Consider the following 21,060-nt stretch of genomic DNA (forward strand, 5'->3'; position numbering starts at 1 on the left):
ATTTGTAGTATGTATTCCCCAGCCTTGTTACACCTCTCCAACAGCATTATCCGGCACTTCTGTGGATTAAATCCTATCTGTTAGTTTTGTGTTCAACTGAGCAGACCATTTAAATCTTCCTGCAGTTCTAATGGAAACCAAACAGAAAAATTTCAATGCGTTGGCAAACTTCCTTATCATGATTCCTATGTTTAGATACATTGGCCAGAGCAAATGACACATCACTGAGCCCTTTGGAGCTGCACTCATAACAGCTTTCCTGTGATAAAAACACTCCCCAGTCATTATCCTCTGCTTCCGGTACAAGCCGGTTGAGGAAAAAGATGCACATTGTGTTGCTTTTCCTTGGAAGGGAAATTGTGCAGGCAAAGTTAGGTCCATGATATATGTTCCCTTAATTTATAGCTCTTCAGGCCCGTAACTGAAGAACACAACAAAATAGAGGCAGGCGTAACTCTTAGCCCCTCAAAACCTGTCCCACCGTTTATTGTGATCGTGGCTGATCTATCATTGACCTCATTGCTATCTCTGAGCCATTCTACAGTCCATTCACTTTCTTCATCTTTCAAAAATGTATCTAATTCTCCTTAAGTGATCCAGCCTTCATAACAGTCTGGAATGGAGGGTTCCAAAAATTCACCACTCTCTGCAACAACATATACCCCTCAGTTTGAAATGCTTCTTTATCTTATAAAAGTGCATCCTTGTTCAAAACCCAGTACTGCAGCATTTATGTTGTCGTACTCCCTTTGGACCTTGTATCTTTCAGTGAGATGCCCCCTCATTCTTCCAAATTACATGGAATGCCGGGCTGATTAGTGATAAGACAATCCACTCATCCCCTTCAGTAGCCTAGTGACTCTCTTCTGGATGGCTTCCAATGGTTGTTTTTTATAGGCATCCGTTAGTCTTGTGAGACCATGGATTTGCGCCTTGGAAGGTTTCCAGGGCGTAGGCCTGGCAAGGTTGCATGGAAGACCAGCAGTTGCCCATGCTGCGAGTCTCCCCTCTCCACGCCACCAATATTGTCCAAAGGAAAGGCGTTAGGACCCATACAGCTTGACACTGATGTCATCACAGAGCAATTTGTGGTTAAGTACCTTGCTCAAGGACACAACACGCTGCCTCAGCCAAGGCTCAAACTAGCGACCTTCAGATCACTAGACGAATGCCTTAACCACTTGGCCACGTGCCAACACACAATGGTTGTAGGTTCCTTCTTAAATAAGGGACGGTAGGGTAGCATAGCAGTTAGTGCGTCGCTGTACAATGCCAAAGACCAGGGTTCAATTCCCGCCTCTGTCAGTAAGGAGTTTGTGCATTCTCCCTGTGACTGCTTGTGTTTCCTCTGGGTTCTTGCACATTCCAGAGACGTACGGGTTAGTCTTCAGACTAACTACGGGTTAGTAGGTTAAGTGGTCACGTGGGTGTAATTGGGCTTCTTGGGCCAGAAGGGCCTGCAGCTGTGCTTTATCTCTAAACTAAAATTTTTTAAAACTGTGCACAGCACTCCAGCTGTGACCTCACAATTATCCTGTGTAAATGTTGCTATGTGTCACTGTTTTTAAACTCCCTCCCCTTGGAAAAATGTGCTTTCAGATTAATTTTGTTGCCAGGTTTACCAAGGTGCAATGAAATTCTTGGATCGTATGAGGCACCTATCATAAACAGTACAGATGGACATAAGAATACAATAGCATACGTGGATATATTGTACCATGCTAAACAATAAATATAGCAAATGAGAACTAAAGTAACAAAGTATAGCCCTGCAAACTGATGTAGTGTGAAAAGAATTAATAAAGGGTCAAAAATTAACTGCCCTCTATTCCCCACTCTGACCTTTTACTTCTTCCCACCTGCTTTTTACTTCCCTCTCAGGCTCCCTCCTCCTTACCTTTTTCCTAGTGTTCACTCTTCCCCTCCTATCAGATTCTTTCCTCTCCAGCCCTTCATCTTTCCCACCTACCTGGCTTCACCTATCACTTTCCAGCTAGCCTATTTCTCCTCCTCACACCTTTTAATTCAGCCATTTCACTCCTTTTCTCTCAGTCCTGAAGAAGGATCTCAGCCCGAATCATCAATTGTTTACTCTTTTCCATAGGTTCTGCCTGTCCCGTTGAGTTCCACCAGCATTGTGTGTGCTTTACATTTCCAGCACCTGCAGATTTTCTGTGTTTGTAACAAAGGGGCAATAATGGAAGAGTTACAATGAAAGTTTCAAAAACATGGCAGCAGAACTAGCAAGAGAATGTGAAAGAGGTGATTGTTTCTGGAAAGATACTGGCGTGGATAGAGGAATGGCTGACAGGCAGGAGGCAGCGAGTGGGAATAAAAAGGGCCTTTTCTGGTTGGCTTCCAATGACTAGTGGTTTTCCTCAGGAGTTAGTATTGGGACTGCTACTTTTCACATTGTTTGTCAATGAATTGATGATTTTGTAGCAAAGTTTGCGGATGATATGAAGATAGGTGGAGGGGTAGGTAGTGCTGAGGAAGCAATGCAATTGCAGCAGAATTTAGACAAATTGGAAGAATAGGCAAAAAAGTGACAGATGGAATACAGTGTTGGGAAATGTAAATAATGTATTTTGGTAAAAGGAATAATAGTGCAGACTGTTATCTAAATGGAGAGAAATTTCAAACATCAGAGGTGCAGAGGGACCTAGGGGTCCTCATGTAAGACCCAGAAGGTTAATTTACAGGTTGAGTCTCTGATAAAGAAGGCATTTATTTCAAAGGGAATAGAATATAAAAGCAAGGAGGTAATGCTGAGCCTTTTTAAGACACTAGTCAGGCCGCACTTGGAGTATTGTCAACAGTTTTGGGCCCCATATCCCAGAAAGAATGTGCTGTCTTTGGAGATAATCCAGAGTAGGTTCTTGAGGATGGTTCTGGAAAGGAAGGGTTTAAAATACGAGGACTGTTTGGAAGCTTTGGCCCTGTACTCACTGGAATTTAGAAGAAAGTTATGGGGGGGGGGGGCATCCCATTGAAACCTGCCAAATGTTGAAAGGATTAGATAAGTTGGACGTGGAGAGGATGTTTCCTACGCTGGGAGTATCCAGAACTAGAGGGCACAGCCTCAAAACTGAGGTGTGACCCTTTTAGAGCAGAGGTCAGGAGGAATTTTTTTTTAGCCAGAGAATAGTGAATATGTAGAATGTTGTACCACAGACTGCGGTGGAGGCCGAGTCTGTAGGTATATTTAAAGTGGAAGTTTCGTGATTGGTAAGAGCAACAAAAGATATGTGAGAAGGCAGGTGTATGAGGTTGAGTGGGATCCGGGTCATGATGGAATGGCGGTGTAGACTCAATGGGCTGAACAGCCTAATTCTACTCCGATGTCTGATGGTCGTATGGACTATAAAGATTCGGAATCTGATAACAGCTGGGAAGAAACTGTTCTTCTGTCAGATTGTCTGGGCTTTCAAGCTCTAGCATCTTTTCCTAAAAGGTAGATGAGAGAAAAGGGAATGGTTAGAGTGACAATACTCTTAGTCTTTCTGATTCAATCTTCCAGGAAGGTGGACTAGACGAAAGGTTATGGTGAGCTTGTGGTGGACTGGGTTGTGTTTAGCACTCTCTGCAGGTTAGAACAGTTGCCATACCAGGCCAAAGTCAACCCATCAGGATAACTTCCATCAGGTTAGAACAGTTGCCATACCAGGCCAAAATCAACCCATCAGGATAACTTCCATAGCGTATCTGTAGAAGTTTGAGAGAATTGTTGTGGACTAGCTGAATCTTCTCAGCCACCTAAGAAAGTACATGCGCTGATGTGCTTTCTTGATCATGTCAGTATGGAGAGCCCAACTGAGTTTTCTGGTGATAAGGATGCATAGGAACTTGAAGCTATCAACCATCTCTGCAACCACTCCATTGATGAGGTTAGTGTTTAACCACTACCACCCTCTTCCTCTACCCCCTTCTGCTTCCTTTGGTTAATCACACGCTCCTTCACCTTGCTGATGTTAAGGATTAGGTTTTCATTCTAACAGCAGGACACATGGTTTGTGATATCTTTCCTGTCCTTCACGCCATCATTTTTGTTGATCTGGCCTATAACAGTGATGTCATCAGCAAACTCAAACTGGCACTGAATTCGACCATTCTCGGGGTACAGTATACATAGGGCAGAGTATGGGACTGAGCATGTGATCCTGGGGAACTCCTGAGGGTCAGGGTAAGTGAAATATTGTGAGCAACTCCAACTGACTGAGGTCTGCCAGTCAGAACATGCAGAAACCAGTTGCAGATGGGTAATCCCAAAGGCCAAGATCCAAGAGTTTGTTGATGAGTTTTTTAGATATTATGACATTGAAGTTGTGCTGTGACATATGCATCCTTAAGATAATCCAGAGCTGAACGCAGTGTCTGGAAGATGGAATACCCTGTTGATCTGTTTACAAAGGTGAACATCTTAGCAATAAAGGCCAATAAGCATTTACCTTCTTAATTATTTGCAATACCCACATGTTAACTTTTTGTACTTCCTGCACAACAATGCTAAGATCTGTTTATACTTTAATCATTTGCCCTCTCTCCACTCAGGCAATAGATTTTTAATTCTTCCTACTGAAATGCATGACATCACATTTCCCTGTATAAAACTACACTTACCAAGTTTTCACCCACTTGCCAGACCTACTTGTATCCTGTTACAGACTCCAAATATCCTTATTATTGTATGGATAACTTGCACTCTACTCCTCTTCCAGATATTTAATTTACAGTATATGGAACATGGAACAGTACAGCACAGGCCCTTCAGCCCATGATATTGTGCATCCTTTTAATTAGTCCAAGAGTAATCTAATGCTTCCCTCCTGCATAGCCCTCCATTTCGCTCTCATCCATGTGCTTATCTAAGAATCTCTTAAATGTCCCTAATATTTCCGCTTCTACCACCACTCCTAGCAATGTGTTCTGCACTCCCACCACTCTGTGTAAAATAAAACCTACTTCTAACATCCTCTGTATCTTTCTTCCCAGCACCTTAAAATTATACCCTCTTGTATGAGTTGTTTCTGCCCTGGAGGAAAAGCCACTATCTCCCCACTCTCTCAATGCATCTTATAACCTTGTACACCACTATCAGGCCCAGCTCGCTCAACCTTTCCTCATGAAACATACTCCCTAATCCAGGCAGCATCCTAGGAAATCTTCTCTGGATCCTCTCTAATGCTCCACATCTTTCCTAAAATGAGGCAACCAGAACTGAATACAATACTCCAAGTGTGAAAGATAGAAAATAACTGAGGATCAAAAACATTAATTACCTCAGTCTGAAAATGATCCTCTTAGTAACTATTAAATTAAACTCATTAGTATCACTCTTGTTACAAATGATCCGTGCTTTCAGATATAAAGTCTTGAGCTTTGACCCTTTAAAATATTTAATTATTTTTGATTTGATTCTTCACTGCACGCTTTAGCTTATATTTTGTCTCTTCCTGTCTTGCTTTGATTGTCATTAACCTCTGCTGTACCTAGTGTAACTGTCCTTTTCCTTCATCTCCCTCCCACTCCAGTTAGGCTGAAGTCATGTCAATGTTCCATTGACCCCAGCGTGATTCAAATGAAACCTTTCACAATTGAACAGCTCCCTTCCCCGAGTCCTGGTTTGTAAGCCCAGTGAATCAGAGCTCATTTCTCCAAGTCATTGAACCCCTGTGCTATGTTGCTATGGACACTTTGCATGTTCTCTCTGTAATCCCTACCCTTATCCAAGTAATCAATGAGGCAGTTCTGTGCAGTTTGACTTGATGGCTCTCTGTTACCAGCCCTTCTTTCTTAGGGTGGCAACTTGGTTGCAAAAACCAGTTTCTGATTAGCAAGATGCAGTGCCTCAATAGCAGTTATAGCAATCATCGCGCCTGATGTCCTTTGTCAGCCAGTTGAACTCCACCACATGCTCACCAGCTGTCAAAGGATTCTGAATGTCAGTCTCAACTCATGACATTCGGAGTAATACATTGGTAGGGATAGAAGATATTTTTCTTTTAGCAGAAATAAATGAGTCATTTCTAGGTTCACAAGCCGTGACTTGTAGGGTGCCACAGGCATCAGTGCTGGAGTCTTTGCTATTTAAAATCTGTATTAATGACTCAGACAAAGAAAAGGGGTGTATTGTAGCCAGTTTTACTGGCAATGTGGAGATAGTGGGAGAGTGAGTCATAAGGAGAGCACAAAGAAGTTGCAAATGATGATAGATAAACTTTCAAAAAAGGTGGAGATAAAGTTGACAGATGTGGTGTTCTGTGAGAACTGTGAGGTTATCTGCTTTTACAGAAAAACAGAATGAACAAAGAGTACAGAGTGCTATGCTACAGATGGATCTGGGTATTCTTGCCTGTGGAAGGAATTTAGAATGCAGGTATGTGAATGTGTTAATAGAGGAGGAAATCTCTTTGGGAAATTGTATTAGCAGCTTTAAAAGAAGGAAGAGCAGTTTGACTTGTGTGGGTTTATGGGAATGTGGCATTGTATGCAAATAACATGGTATTGCATTTCCTTGTGACTTCTGAAGTACAGAACAGACATTTTGCTGTATAAAAGGTGGTCTTTAAACAAGTATAGTTCTCTTGTCACTGCATGGAAACTTCATGGGAATGTGTGACGTGAATATTTGATATAAAGGTGTGGCCAGAGTTTAAGAGAGCTTCAGCGCCTGCAATTAGATCTGAATGGATTCTACATCTTGATTTGATGATGTATTTTTTATCGAAGACACTCAGTGTGGTTGGTCTGTTGTGTGCTGTGTTCTTTCAACTCGGAGTGTTGTGTTACTACTTATAAGCAATAAACAGCTTAATTGGTTAAACTTATCTTTGACATCATGTTCAGGTAAGTTATGGCAATCAACCTTCGCCTTTGTGCTATTTAGTGTTGCCGATCATTTGGGAGCATGTTGCTGACATTTTACAAGCTTTTGCTTGTTTGTAGTGAAATTTTAATAAAATAATTTCTAATTGAATTTAATCTGTACCTTTGACTATTAATCCTTTAAATCTAAGTGTTCTGTCAGGTTTCACTGTGCAAGTTCCCAATAGTAACAAATTGGCTTCACTGACCAGGGCACTTTTAATTAATTTGCTCTTACTTGGAAAAGGATAGAACCTAATTTAAATCTGCCAATCCAATACAAAACAGAATAGGGGAAAAAGACGTGATTATTCACAGGTACATAAATACAATAATGTTTACATAGTTTTATGCAAAAGTTACCTTGAGATTGATAGATCTGATCAATAGTTAAGAAATAATTTCGATTTATGCAATTTGTTTCATGACTTGAATGTATCCCAAATGAAGAAAAGCACCATTGGAGTGTGTCACTGTTGTAACTTTTGAAATGTGACAGCTCATCAGGATTTAAAGAACAGCAACATTATTATTTCCAGCTTATTTTTATAATGATGTGGGGTGACAGGTAGAAAGATGGAATCTCCTGGTTTTCATTCGTGTGAAAAGGCTGATGGGGCTCTGGACAGTGCAGTGCTCCTTCAGAATTGATACTGATACCTTGTTGGTGTGCTTTATGGAACTAAATTAACCAAGGACCTTTGACTCAGATAAGAGAATGCAGAAGATGACATCAGAGATTTGGAGACTACAATCATTTGGATCTTTTTTTGCACGGCAAACTTTTCTGAGGAAAAAAACCCAGAGGATGGGCAAGGGGTATAGTCAGAGGGACAGAGAAAGAAAAAGGAGAGAGAGAGAATATTGACAACATTGACTACTCTAACTTCCGCTAATGCCCCACCCCCCGTACCCCATCCGTTATTTATTTATATACACACATTCTTTCTCTCTCTCTCCTTTTTCTCCCTCTGTCCCTCCGACTATACCCCTTGCCCATCCTCTGGGTTTCCCCCCTTCCCCCTTTTCCTTCTCCCTGGGCTTCCTGTCCCATGATCCTCTCATATCCCTTTTGCCAGTCACCTGTCCAGCTCTTGGCTCCATCCCTCCCCCTCCCCCTCCTGTCTTCTCCTATCATTTTGGATTTCCCCCTCCCCCTCCCACTTTCAAATCTCTGACTAGCTCTTCCTTCAGTTAGTCCTGACGAAGGGTCTCGGCCCAAAACGTCGACTGTACCTCTTCCTAGAGATGCTGCCTGGCCTGCTGCGTTCACCAGCAACTTTGATGTGTGTTATTGTAATAAGGTTTTTTTCTTGAAATCAATTTGGTTTACTTCTTAATCATATCAACAAATTACAATATGAAACTTGTTTAGAGATTTGCATGATGAAAGGTTTTGTGGTTTGTATCTAATATGATTCTGTCATTTTACATTGAGATTCTGCTATTTCCTGATGGGTTAAGTCATGGATAAGTTTCATCTCTTGTAAGTGGGAACCTCTCAGTGGGAAGTGGAAAAACAGCATAGTTTCACCTCTACAGGTTCAGACAGATTCAGACATTTGCTTTTATAGGGAGGATCATAGCAACTGACACGCAAGCAAAATCCGTCAGTTCAGAAAAATGGATTAAGATAAGATATTTATGGGTATTATCTGAAATGAATCATTCAGTCAGATCCTCTAGGAATTTAATTTTGAACAAACCTGGTGTAGTTCCACCATGGAAAGTGACATGGAGTTTGTTTGTAGCAACTCACAGAGCAATGAATCATGTAATTGTTGAAATAGATTGTTTATTTCCCTCTTCCTCAGTTCTATTATTTTGCATTTTTCATTTGGCACATGAGTAATAATGATACTACTGCACCACCCATTCTGCCGTATTAATAAGGGGCCTATACCAACCGATCTGGGGAATTGTACTGTAAGACAGAAAGGCAAAGTTGCATAACTCAATATAACTTGAAGGTGAAACTGTTTCTTTCTTTGATTTTTTTACCCTTTTGTCTTTCATCTGATTTTCATCCAGCAAATCTACATCTTTGATGTTTAGAATGATTCAAAGCCCACAGCATCTTGCAGCTCCAGCATACTGTGTTTCATCATGACCTGGAGCTGTTCATGTGAAGTTTGCATATTTTCCCTGTGACCCCATGGGTTTCCTCCAGGAGCTCCAAATTCCTCCTACATCCAAAAAGGTTCTGTATTCGAAGTTAGCCGATGGTATAGTTGGGTGGCAAAGAAATCAAAGGGGGAATTGATGGGCATGAAGGGAACTAGGTTATAGGGTTGCAGAGAAATAGGAATGATGTGATGTGTCTGCTAGGAGCTAGCATGGATTTGATGGGCTGAATGGCTCCTGTTGTTCTGTAAATTAAAAAAAGTCTTGTAAACTCAGAACCCACTTTGTCATTCACGGCTAATCTGACTATAACTTTGTCTCTGCATTCCTTCCTACCATGGTAACTTCACCTCCTTACATTTACTTACCTTTAAAAATATTGAAACGCGTAGCTTCTGCGGCAATTTGAAGAACAGAATTCCGAACATTTAACCTCTTGCAAAGAATTACCTCAGTCTTAAATGAGCAACTCCTTATTTTTAAACATTGTCCTTTAGCACTAGATTTTCCTACAAGAGAAAACAATTTCTCTCCAACCCACCCTGTCAAATCCCAGAAGATCTTAGCAACACACACAAAATGCTGGAGAAACAGCAGGCCAGGCAGCATCTGTGGAAAAGAGTGCAGATGACATTTCAGGCTAAGACCCTTCGTCAGGTCCCTTCAAGTGAGTTTAAAATATTGCCCTAAATATCTGAAACATGACTTGTTATTGTGTTCAGTTCACTCAGCAATAAAAACGTTATTAGGCAAGCTTTCATAATGATTTGCTACATTGCACTTTTGTGAGTCATTTACTAGAACATCCTGACCCCTCTATTTCAGGGTCCTACATTCTCTCATCACTTAAATAATGTGCCTTTTTTATTGTTCCAGCTAAAATGGACAATTTCACATTTTCTCACATACACTAATTGTCAGGTCCTTGAATACTCACCGTAAAGACTCCTTACATTCTCTTCACAGTCTACTTATCTAGCAACTTTATTGTGGTCTTCATCCAAGCCATTTATATAAACTGTGAAAACAGGAAGCCCTGCACTGATCCCAGTGGCACACCACTCATCACATCTTACTAAGCAGGAAGCGACCTACTTATGCCTACTCTCTGCTTCTTATTATTAAAAAAAGTTTTGTTTGTCAAGTATATCAAAACATACAGGGAAATGCACTATTTGTGTCAATGACCATCACAGTCCAAATATGTGCTGGAGGCGTTCCACAGGTGGTCACCCCACTTCTAGCACCAACGTAGCATGCCCACAACTTATAAACGCGAGATTCTGCAGAGGCTGGAAATCCAGAGCAACACACGCTGAACGCAGGAGTAACTCAGCAGATCAGACAGCATCTACGGAGAGCAATAACCAGTCAATGTTTCAGGCCAAGGCCCTTCACCAGGACTGGAAAAGAAAGGGGAAGATGCCGTAAGAAGGGAGTACAAGCTAGAAAGTGATCGATGAAGCCATTTTGGTGGGGGAGGGGGAATGAAGTAAAAAGCTGGGAGGTGATAGGTTGAAACGTAAAAGGCTGGAGAAAAAGGGAACTGATAGGAGAGGACATTGGATAATGAGAAAAAGGGAAGGAGGAGGAGCACCAGGGGGAGGTAATAGACAGGCACTCCTCTCCTATCATGTCATGGTCCGGTCCATGAAATCCTGATTCCGGTTCACGGTCTGGTTCATCGATCCTTATTCCGGGTTTTCCTGTTTTCCCTTGTTCCATTGGGTGCCTAAATTGAGACACCTGATTCCTGTTTTGGGCTGGCACATAAATACCTCTGCAAACCAAGGGATCTTTGCTGGACTGTTCCCTTCCCCTCCCCATCTGAATCCCTGGGAGTTATCTTGGCAAGTGTCCTCAGCAGTCATCCTGGCCCTATGTCCTAGAAAGCATCCCAGCCCTGTGAAAGCATCCCGGCCCTGCGCTCCAAGAAGGAGTCCTGGCTCTGTACCCAAGAGCTTAATCAAGCCGCGTACAAGAACTGAGCCAAACCTAGTCCAAGAGCCACGTCCTGTGCTAGAGTTCCTCCACCAGCCCAGTGCTGGAGTTCCCTCATCCAGTCCAGGAGTCTCTAGTCCAGTCCAAGCCACGTCCAAGAACCTCATCCAGTCCAGGCCAAGTCCTAGAACCTCATCCTGTCCAAGCCTAGTCCAAGAACGTTGTCCTGTCAAAGTCAACACTTTGTGTTCTCATCTTGTCCACGTGCCTCGTCCTGTGCAAGAGTTCCATGTCCAGTCCTGTAGCCACGTCTTGTCATCGCTTAGATCCGGGGTCCGAGTTCGAGTCAAGACCCAGGTTCTGGGTCCCTGTCTAGTTTCTGGCTTGGAGTCCTAGCCCAGGGTTCTAGTTCCAAATTCCTTGTCCTGGTCCCGCTTTCCTAGTCTTAGTCCTAGCCCAGGCCCGGTGTCCTTGTCTCGTCCAGGGCCTGTGTCCATGTCCAGCGTCGTTTCTTCCAGACTCTTCTTGCTTTCTTGATAAACCTTATTTTGTTCCTAGTACTTCAGTGTCTGTATCTTGCATTTGGGTCCGCTCCCAACACTCCTTTATGACATATCATGTGAGCCGGGATGTTTCAACTCGATCTTAATTCTGTGCGGTCTCATGGCTTGAGCCAGCCTGTCAAACAGGAGCACTTAAAATGAGCCACTGCACATTACTTCAGTGCTCACTCTACGTATGTCCTGTGCTGCTAACTTCACCATTTCATTGCTGTGGGAGTGCCAACAGAGTGCAGGAGTTTGCAAAAAGCAGTCTGGACACTATCTTGTTTAAAGTACGGGAGTTATGTTCTGTGAGTTTTCAGACTCTAGGACTGAGATTCATGTTCTGATGAAGGGTCTCTGCCTGAAACGCCAACTGTTTACCCTTTCCAGACCTGATGAAGGGTCTCTGCCTGAAACACCAACTGTTTACTCTTTTCCATTGATGCTACCTGGCCTGCTCAGTTCCTCCAGCATTTTGTATGTGTTGCCTTGTAAATTGACATGTTCCCTTTGATTCTCACCAGTTTTTATCAAGGCACCATAGAAAGCATCCTATCCAGATGTATCAAATGCTCTGCCTATGACAGCAAGATCTGCAGAGTTGTGGACAAAGCTGAGCACACCACAGAAACCAGCCTCCCCTCCATGGATTCGATGATGTTGCCTGCTTTACTACGGTACTTCTCATTGCCTTGGTAAAGTAGCCAACGTAATCAAAATCCCACCCACCAGGGATTTCTCTCTTCTCACCCCTCCCATCGGGCAGAAGATACAAAAGCCTGAAAGTACGTCCAGCGGGCTCCTGGGCGGCTTCTGTCCCACGGTCATAAGACTATTGAATGGTTCCCTAGGAGGACTCTTGATCTCACAATCTATCTTGTTGTGACCTTGTGTTTTCCTGTCTACCAGCAAGGCACTTCCTCTGTGGTGTAACACTTGATTTTTCACTCTGTTATTGTTTTGCTGCGTGCTACCTCAATGCACTGCTGTGAAGAATTGGCCTGTAGGCCCGACAAGTTTTTTTTACTGTTCCTCAGACACATTTGACAATAATGAAGAAATTTACCTATTTCTAACAAGTTCACTCTGTGGGCTAGTTCTAAGCTGATTACCAAAAGGTTTCTCATTTCAAGTGTTAGCACTCTTGATTCTTCTGGCTTCCTTCCTTCTTACCTCCTGCCTTACCACACCTGCTGGATTAGGGTGTAGAATTGTCATCTTGTACTTTCCTTTAGTTTAACTTTCCTATGCTTGCTTATAATTTTATATAATCGCTTACCACAACTGAGACAACCACAACTTCTTTTTCTTTGTTCTAGTAACACTCGATGAAGTGGCTGTAACCACAAAGTTTTACACCTCAGTCTTGACTTCAGAATTGCCTCTGATTCAATATCAGCAACTGCAGCACTTCCTGGCACCACTTGCCCTTCATTAAATTTGTTACTATACTCACACTCTCCCAATATAGCCTTCTCCTCATTTTCTGAGACATAAATGAACTGGCTTCCAGATGGTATTATGACTAAACATTACACACTGATGATAACTGCAAACCTGTTTCTACATAACTCTTTTGGCGTAGATAATGTGCTCAGCCTTTTGTAGGAGTTGTAATGCTAAATGATCTGGGCTGCAACAGAACTTTGAGACACTTTTGTCTCAGGCAAATCATGCAATGGTTTTGAATATGTTACCTGGGCTATTTCAAGCTGCTAATGGGAAATCTCTTTGATATGTAGAGTACTGTGCTTTTTAGCAACATTTAATTTCATAATATTTAAATTACTATCCAGTAAAAGAGAACTTACCTTGTTTTAATACCTACATCTATTTTCTTTCAGTTGTGAAATTTGCCTTGAAAGTTTGTAATCTACAGAAGGCTAAATATTCATTTGGAATTTGTTTTCACTGAATGTTGCTGGACCTGGACTGTAAACCAATATAATCCTGCAGTTGAAATGAATCTTCCGAAGCTGAGCCTTTGTATTTGCTGTGGACAATCACACCCGCCTCAAGAAAATCATTCGTATAATTATCGAGATGAAATAGATGATGACCTCATGTGTGACATTTGCCTGCAGCCTTTGGTGGAGCCAATGGATACGCCATGTGGCCATACCTACTGCACTTTGTGCCTTACTAACTTCCTACTTGCCCAAGATTTCTGTCCCATGGATCGCAAGCCCTTGTGTCTGATGGTGTGCAAGAAGTCGAGCCTGTTGGTGCATAAATTGTTGGATAAAGCAATGGTTTTCTGCCCATTTAAGGAACATTGTACTGAAGTCTTGCAGCGCTGTGACCTCGAAATTCATCTACGTCGCAGGTAAGTACGCTTGGACATGGAGAGAAAAATAATGATGCAAGTTCACAACGAAATGATTCCTTTGTTGGGTTTTGTCTCCCAGAAATGTTTTTGCTTGAATAAAATGATCAGTTCCACTCACAATATATGAATGCAAAGTCAGCTATTTATTATGACTTAAAATTTTCTGTAATATTTAAATAACTGTTAAATTTCTAAAGAGCCATTCGTGTATTAGTACATTTACCTTGCTGATGAATTGGTTTGACTCTTAACTCATTGTGTATTGTGGCCAAACTAACCTGTGTTACATCATAGAAAGATTAATTCATTTTTCTCATCAGTACATACAGCTTTTAAAATGTCAATATTTATCTCTTTGATTTTAAATCAAAGACCTGTGTGTGTTTTTCTTATTAATAACAGCTGTCCTTCCACAACTGCAAATATTGAGATCATTTTCAACTTCTCTCTGGTGCAGCAGGCTTGGGTTAACTTGCCTGCAACTGCTCCTTATATCAAACATTAAAGGTGTTTTTATTTCACATTTTATTTCCTTGTCTTTCCTGTGAAAACTTTGTGCATTCAGTGGCAATCTTAAAAGCAAGAAACTTGGTGAGTTTTTCTGAACGTTACATATAGTCACCATATACAACCCTGAGACTGGTTTTCCTGTGGGCCTACTCAGTAAATCCAAGAACCATAATAGAATTAATTAAAGATCGCTTCCAACAGGACAGTAGACAAACTGTGCAAATGCAAAAAGAAAAAAAGAAATATTAATAAATAAATAAGTAAGCAATAAACATCAAGAACATGAGATGAAGAGTCCTTGAAAGTGAATCCTAAGTTGTGGGAATGTTTCAGTGATGGAGCAAGTGAAGCTGAGTGATGTTATCCTCTCTCATTCAAGAGTCTGATGGTTGAGGGGTAATAACTTTTCCTGAACCTGGTGGTGTGAGTCCTAAGACTCCTCTACCTTCTTTCTGATGGCAGCATGGCATGGCTGGTGAGAGTCCTTGATGGTGGATGCTGCTTTCTTATGACAGCTCTCCATGTAGATAAGCTCAGTGGTGGGGACGGCTTTACCCATGATGGACTGGGCCCTATCCATTACTTTTTGTAGGCTTTTTCATTCAAGGGCATTGGTGTTTCCATACCAGGCCATGATACAACCTGTCAATATGCTCTTCACCACACATTTATGGAAGTTTGTCAAAGTTTTAGATGATATGCCGAATTTTCACAAACTTCTAAGAAAGGTCCAGGACAGGTCCTCTGAAATAACAGCACCGAAGTGTTTCAAGTTGCTGACCCTCATCTCCTCTGATACCCCCAATGTGGACAGGCTCCTGAACCTCCATTGTCCTCCTCTTGAAGTCAATATTCAGCTCCTTGGTCTTGTCGACATTGCATTAAGAGGTTGTTGCTGTGGCACCACTCAGTCAGGTTTTCAATCTCCCTCCTACATGCTGATTTATCACCATCTTTGATTCAGCCAGTGACCATGGTGTCATCAGCAAACTTAAATATGGCATTGGAGCTGTGCTTAGCTTCACAGAATGTAGTCATAGTCATAGTCATACTTTATTGATCCCGGGGAAAATTGGTTTTCGTTACAGTTGCACCATAAGTAATAAACAGTAATAAAACCATATAGTTAAATAGTAATATGTAAATTATGCCAGGAAATAAGTCCAGGACCAGCCTATTGGCTCAGGGTGTCTGACCCTCCAAGGGAGGAGTTGTAAAGTTTGATGGCCACAGGCAGGAATGACTTCCTATGACGCTCTGTGTTGCATCTCGGTGGAACTATATTACCAAGTAATATAGTCCAACTCTGATATAAATGATGGCCTCAAAATTTGTAGACTCAATTTGAATTTTAGGGAGAAAGCAGGTAAATCTTTGCAAATGAGACCATTAGATTTTGGAGCAGAATTAGACCATTGGCCGGTCGAGTCTGCCCTTCAAATCTTTATAATGTTCTGGTTTGTGGCTCAATCATGAGATGTTAGACGCCAAGTTTCAAAGTTTAGATTATATAAGGGATATTTTTGATTACTTATTACTATCCAGGGTTTAATTTCCTCTTCACACAGCAATTGTTAACACATTTGAAGAACATTCTTTCATAGACTATTTTAAGGGAGTCATTAATCATTTGAAATAAGCAGCTTAACTGTGCAAAGTACTACACAGTGGATTTTTATAAGAAGACTTTAATTAGTGTCCTACTAGGGAAAATGGAAGAGTTTTTGTTTTTACTTTAAAAAAAAAACAACTAGCATTGTTTGTTTTAATTTTAGGAAGTCCTAAAGCTTTCTTGTTATTTAAGCCATTCACATGATTGATTGAACAGCCAAACAGACCATGCACAGTGTGGAAAATGATAGCTGCAAAAACATTTTAATATGTTTCCTTAAAATTGGTGTAGATTTTGGTTTGAGACAGGATCCTGACTGGCTAAGGCATCTTCTAATTTAATATAACTTGTTAACATTCAATAGGTTGAAAAGTGAAAGACTGAAAATGGAACTGGATACTAGAAAGTATTTATTTGCAAGCTTAGCATACTGAGGGTACCCGATGGAAAGAAGAAAACATTTGGTTTCGTAAAGACTTTTTTATACCCTCTTGACACCCAGAATTGCCTAACACTCAATGCAGCACAGTGGAACTGCTACCTCACAGGATGATAGACCCAGGTTCAATCCAGATATTAAGGGGCTGTCTGTGTAGAGTTTTCACAGTTTTTCCTGTGACTACCTGACTTTTTTTCCTGCATCCCAAAGACATGCAGGCTGGCAAGTTAATAGAATATTGTTGCCTCTAGTACAGAGGTGAGTGGTAGAAGTTGGGGTGAATGTGTGGAAAATTTAAAAAATGGAATTAAGTCGACAACTGTAAATGGGTAGTCGATGATCTGCATGCGCCCGATGGGCTGAAGGGCCTCCCTTTGTGCTGTACGTCACTTTGACAGGACAACTCTGAATACTTTGGAAACATGACAGCTAGTGTATGCTTAACAAGTTCCTCAAGTCGTGGTAATATAAAGATGATAATGTAATTTGCTTTAGTCATGTTGATAAAGGCATGGCCGTCAGTATACCAGTAAAAATTTAGATAGCAGCATTGTTTAACAAATCTATAAAACTTAGTTCCTCTATAATTGTAGCACTCTTTACTGTCCTGGGATCTCTCTAAATTTTGTGCTGAAGCCTTTAGACTGAAACTGGAAAATGCATCCTTCTGGTTCAGATTTGACCACACTACCAACTGAATCAACAGATGAGTTATGATGAAGTGTCATTTATTGAAGTGTTAACTTTGTTTCTCTCTCCACAAAAGTGCTGTCTGAACACTATTTTCAGCTCCTGTTTCAGGTTTCCAGTTTCTGTAATATTATTTTTGGTGACTCATTCACTTTATTATTAATTTAACCTCCAGTGACCTTCTCCCATCTGTTGTAGAGATGTTAATCTTAATCTTTGGTACAACAGGCAGGGATTCAGACAATAGGAAATGTTTATGAAGTGCAGTACCTTTTTTATTCTTTGTGTTCGATAATGATTAATTAAAAATAAACTGTAGGCTCGAGAGCACTGCCAGTGCCTCACCTGTTTGCTGTCCCGAAGTATTTTGGTATCTTTGAAAGGACATTGCTTCCAGTCAATCATTTGAAGATCAGATTCAGTAATCTTCTTATATTTCAATAACGTTCAGTGCAGCTTAGTTTTAAGAGATTTAAGTTAGAATGCCAGTCTTTGGACTGAAATCACAATTGATCCATAAAGCAGGAAGTGACTTGTGATGCAGATGGATTTAAATGTATGTGTCCTTAACTCTAACAGAGCAACACTCCATCGCTGACCCTTTGACAATGAAGGCTCTGTTACTACTGGTGTTACCCTGGCTAAGTCCAGCTAACTATATTGACACTGTCGATAACCTGCAATTTAAGTATTCAGAGCTGTGAGTAGCCAAAAATAGCTCCACATTTTGTTTATACCAAAATATTTTTTAATGTCTATGCTTAGGAACAATGAAAACTGAAACTAAAGGTGCCAAAATTCCTGCTGATATTGATGTGTATTTTTGCCTGCTACAGTACCTTATGATTAGATTCCAGCATTGTAAACATATTTAATTACAATACTTGCTCTGTATGATCTGTATTGCTTTTGGTTTTTAATTAAGACTGGTGCATATGGACGTTATAGCATGCAGTTTTGTGACCTGCTGTAAAAAACTTCATGCTATCAAAATATATTTCTTACCTGTTCCGAATCTTAATACTAAAATGAAAAATGTAATTACCGGAAATCATAATTAAATACAGAAGGGCACACGAGCCATTTGTACGATCTGACATAGAGATTCATTGCGATAATTCTAAAATGCCATTTCTGGCATTCAGAAAAAGAACTACAGTGCTTCAATTTTTGTAACGTTCACTTACTGAAAGCAATGTCTCAGCGGCTTGCATTAAAGATGCAAGATATGTAAGAATAAAAATGTCGCTGGAAGGTGAAAGCTGGATGAAATGGAAGACTTTTGAATACAAGAACAAAGAATTCCAGGTAAAGTGAGGGAGCTTAATATGAAAGTGTAAAAATCAATAAACAAGAATAAACAACTGTGAATAGAATGGGATGGAAGGAGAAGCAAAGAGCTGGAAAAATAAGAATGGGAGTGATCCAGAAGGTGAAGAACATGGACACTAAGACTAAGAAGAATTTTAATTTATACTCTTTGTGGTTTTATACCCGTAAGTTGCTCGATTACATTTCCGTGGAGACTCGTTGAGTCAGATTTAAACTAGTTTTTGCTGAAATGTACCCTTATGCCCGTTCTGATTGGTTCAAATCTTCTCCTCAATGCTGAATGTGTTTGTGAAGAAGGAGCTTCAACCTGTAACATTAACTCTTGTTTTTCTCTCTAACTGATCTATGGAGTGCTTTCTACATTTTCTGTTCTTGTTTCCAATTTCCAATGTCAGTAGATTTTGCTTCTCATCTGAGGGTGTTCACTGGGATGCAGCCAGCAGAGGTCTGTGGGATGTGCTGGCAGTAAGCAGGATGTAGGGTTGTAATATTCACCAACTTTATGATGGGTGAATGGGCGAGGAGACATTTGTATTTGGAAATATTGGCAGGTGCTGTGGGCCAGGAGATGCTGCAACCAGACTCCCTTTGGCTTTTCTCTTTGCTTGATGCTTCCAAAAAAATAGTTGAACAAGTTCCTCATAGTCCTAGAAGATGGGTCATTGGCTTACTAAAGGTGACCAGCATGCACTCTTTTATAATAATCCCATTTTATTGTCTCTGTATTTCCACCAGTTTCTCCCAGATTTTACTACTAGGGGTGATTTACAGTGGTCAATTAACATACTAATCCACACATTTTCAAATGTGAGAGAAGCAAACAAAAGGGTGAAACCTACACAGTGACAACATTTAAGTTTCACTCAAATGACAGTGGAGGTCAGAATTGAACCCAGTTGGCTAGAGCTATGAGGTGATCACTCTACAGCTGTACCACTGTTGCCATCATCTGCAATTACCTGCAACATCCATGAGTTACTGTCCATAACTGAGAACAGTAATTGCCTCATTTTCTCAGTCACCAGGCCACCTTCTCTGGTTTTCCTTTTCGGCATTATGTTCTTTAATTCTGATGTTCATAGGTTTATGCCCAGTCTACTGATTGATGTGTTTTGTTATACTATTTGAAATACTTTGAAATTTCTCTTTCACTGAAATCCACACTATAGTGCTCTAGCACTTCTAACTTTTTCTCATCTATTTTCCATTTAATCTTTTTTATCCCTTTGTCCTAAAAGTTACACTGAAGCTTCATCCCAGCAACTTTTTCCTTGGAACTTTTCTGAAGTTTTGACATTCTCCACACTTGCTTTTGCAAATTTCAATAACTTTTCTATTAATTGAGTCACCATCTTTATTCACTGTCAATGATAGAGTGGATAGCCAGCGCCTCTTCCCCAGGGCACCACTGCTCAATACAAGAGAACATGGCTTTAAGGTAAGGGGTGGGAAGTTCAAGGGGGATATTAGCGGAAGGTTTTTTACTCAGAGAGTGGTTGGTGCGTGGAATGCACTGCCTGAGTCAGTGGTGGAGGCAGCTACACTAGTGAAGTTTAAGAGACTACTAGACAGGTATATGGAGGAATCTAAGGTGGGGGCTTATATGGGAGGCAGGGTTTGAGGGTCGGCATAACATAGTGGGCCGAAGGGCCTGTGCTGTGCTGTACTATTCTACGTTCTATGTTCTATGTATCATCATTGCCTACCCTCATTGTTTAATGCCAACGATTACTCAGATTTGATCCTACCCATTACCCTGCCCAGGCAGAAATTAAACTACCCTCTCACACAGCCAGGACCATCACATTAACAATTGAAAACTTTGATACAGTGGCTGGCATAGTGGTGCAATAAGTTTTGCTGCTGTCTTGAATCAGGTTCAATTTTGATCTCCAGGGCTGCGTGGAGTTTTCATGTCCTCTCTCTGACCATATGGTTTTCCTCCAAGTCTCCAATTTCCTCCCACATCTCCAAAACGTGCTGGTGGGTAGATTAATCAGTTACTGCAAATTAACCAAATATCAGTGAATTGGAGAAGAAAACGAGGATGGAGTTCATGAGCATGTAAGAATGAATAGCTTACAGGAAAAAAGTGGGACAATGGCATTAATCTAGAATGCACTGAGAACTGGCATTGACTTGAGGATGAATTATTTCCTTCTATGTTATGGGCAATCATTGTTTTCTTGAAGTTTGCAGTGAACTCTTAGAAAGTTCAGTGTAGAGTTAGAGAAATGGGTTGGGAACTCTACTTTCCTCTTTATACAGCTTCTCCAGAAAGTTCAGAAGAACTCCTACTGGAACAGATCGGTAGAAACCCTTATGCAAAATTCTCTCAAATATAAAAATAAGATAAAATAAGATAAAAAAATATAAGAAGAATGAAAATAGTAATTATTGTTTTGGTACTAGTAATGAGAATGTTGACATTTCTTTACAACTGTGAGTAGGAACAAAGAGTACAAAACACAGCCCTTTTCCTCATGTACCTTTTGAGACTCTGCAAAACATTTTTCAGCCAGACAACTACTGCTGAAGGCTGGTGATTGTGGTCGTATAGGGAATGTGAAAGCTAAGGTGCACACAGCAAATTCCCACAATAAAGATTGTGCAATAATGAGTAGATTAACGGTCAGGTTAGTAAAATAGTGTTACATGACCTCAGTTTCATTTA

At 40.8% G+C, this 21,060-nt stretch overlaps 1 protein-coding gene across 6 annotated transcripts in view; it reads left to right on the top strand.

Moving 5' to 3' along the window:
- lnx1 (ligand of numb-protein X 1) overlaps nucleotides 1-21,060 on the top strand; it is a 182,071-nt gene that overhangs the window by 62,243 nt on the left and 98,768 nt on the right. For 4 of the 6 annotated variants that reach the window (XM_063043136.1, XM_063043139.1, XM_063043140.1 and 1 more), the window contains one exon: nucleotides 13,319-13,800. In XM_063043136.1, the coding sequence (XP_062899206.1) occupies nucleotides 13,436-13,800 (365 nt within the window). In that variant the 5' untranslated portion in view covers nucleotides 13,319-13,435. Of the gene's footprint in view, nucleotides 1-6,628; nucleotides 6,847-8,828; nucleotides 9,065-13,318; nucleotides 13,801-21,060 lie in introns of those variants that run through there. The other 2 variants (XM_063043137.1, XM_063043141.1) reach the window with 2 other exon arrangements.

The sequence above is a fragment of the Mobula hypostoma genome, chromosome 3 (genome assembly GCF_963921235.1).
Source record: "Mobula hypostoma chromosome 3, sMobHyp1.1, whole genome shotgun sequence".
In the NCBI taxonomy this organism is placed as follows: Eukaryota; Metazoa; Chordata; class Chondrichthyes; order Myliobatiformes; family Myliobatidae; genus Mobula; species Mobula hypostoma.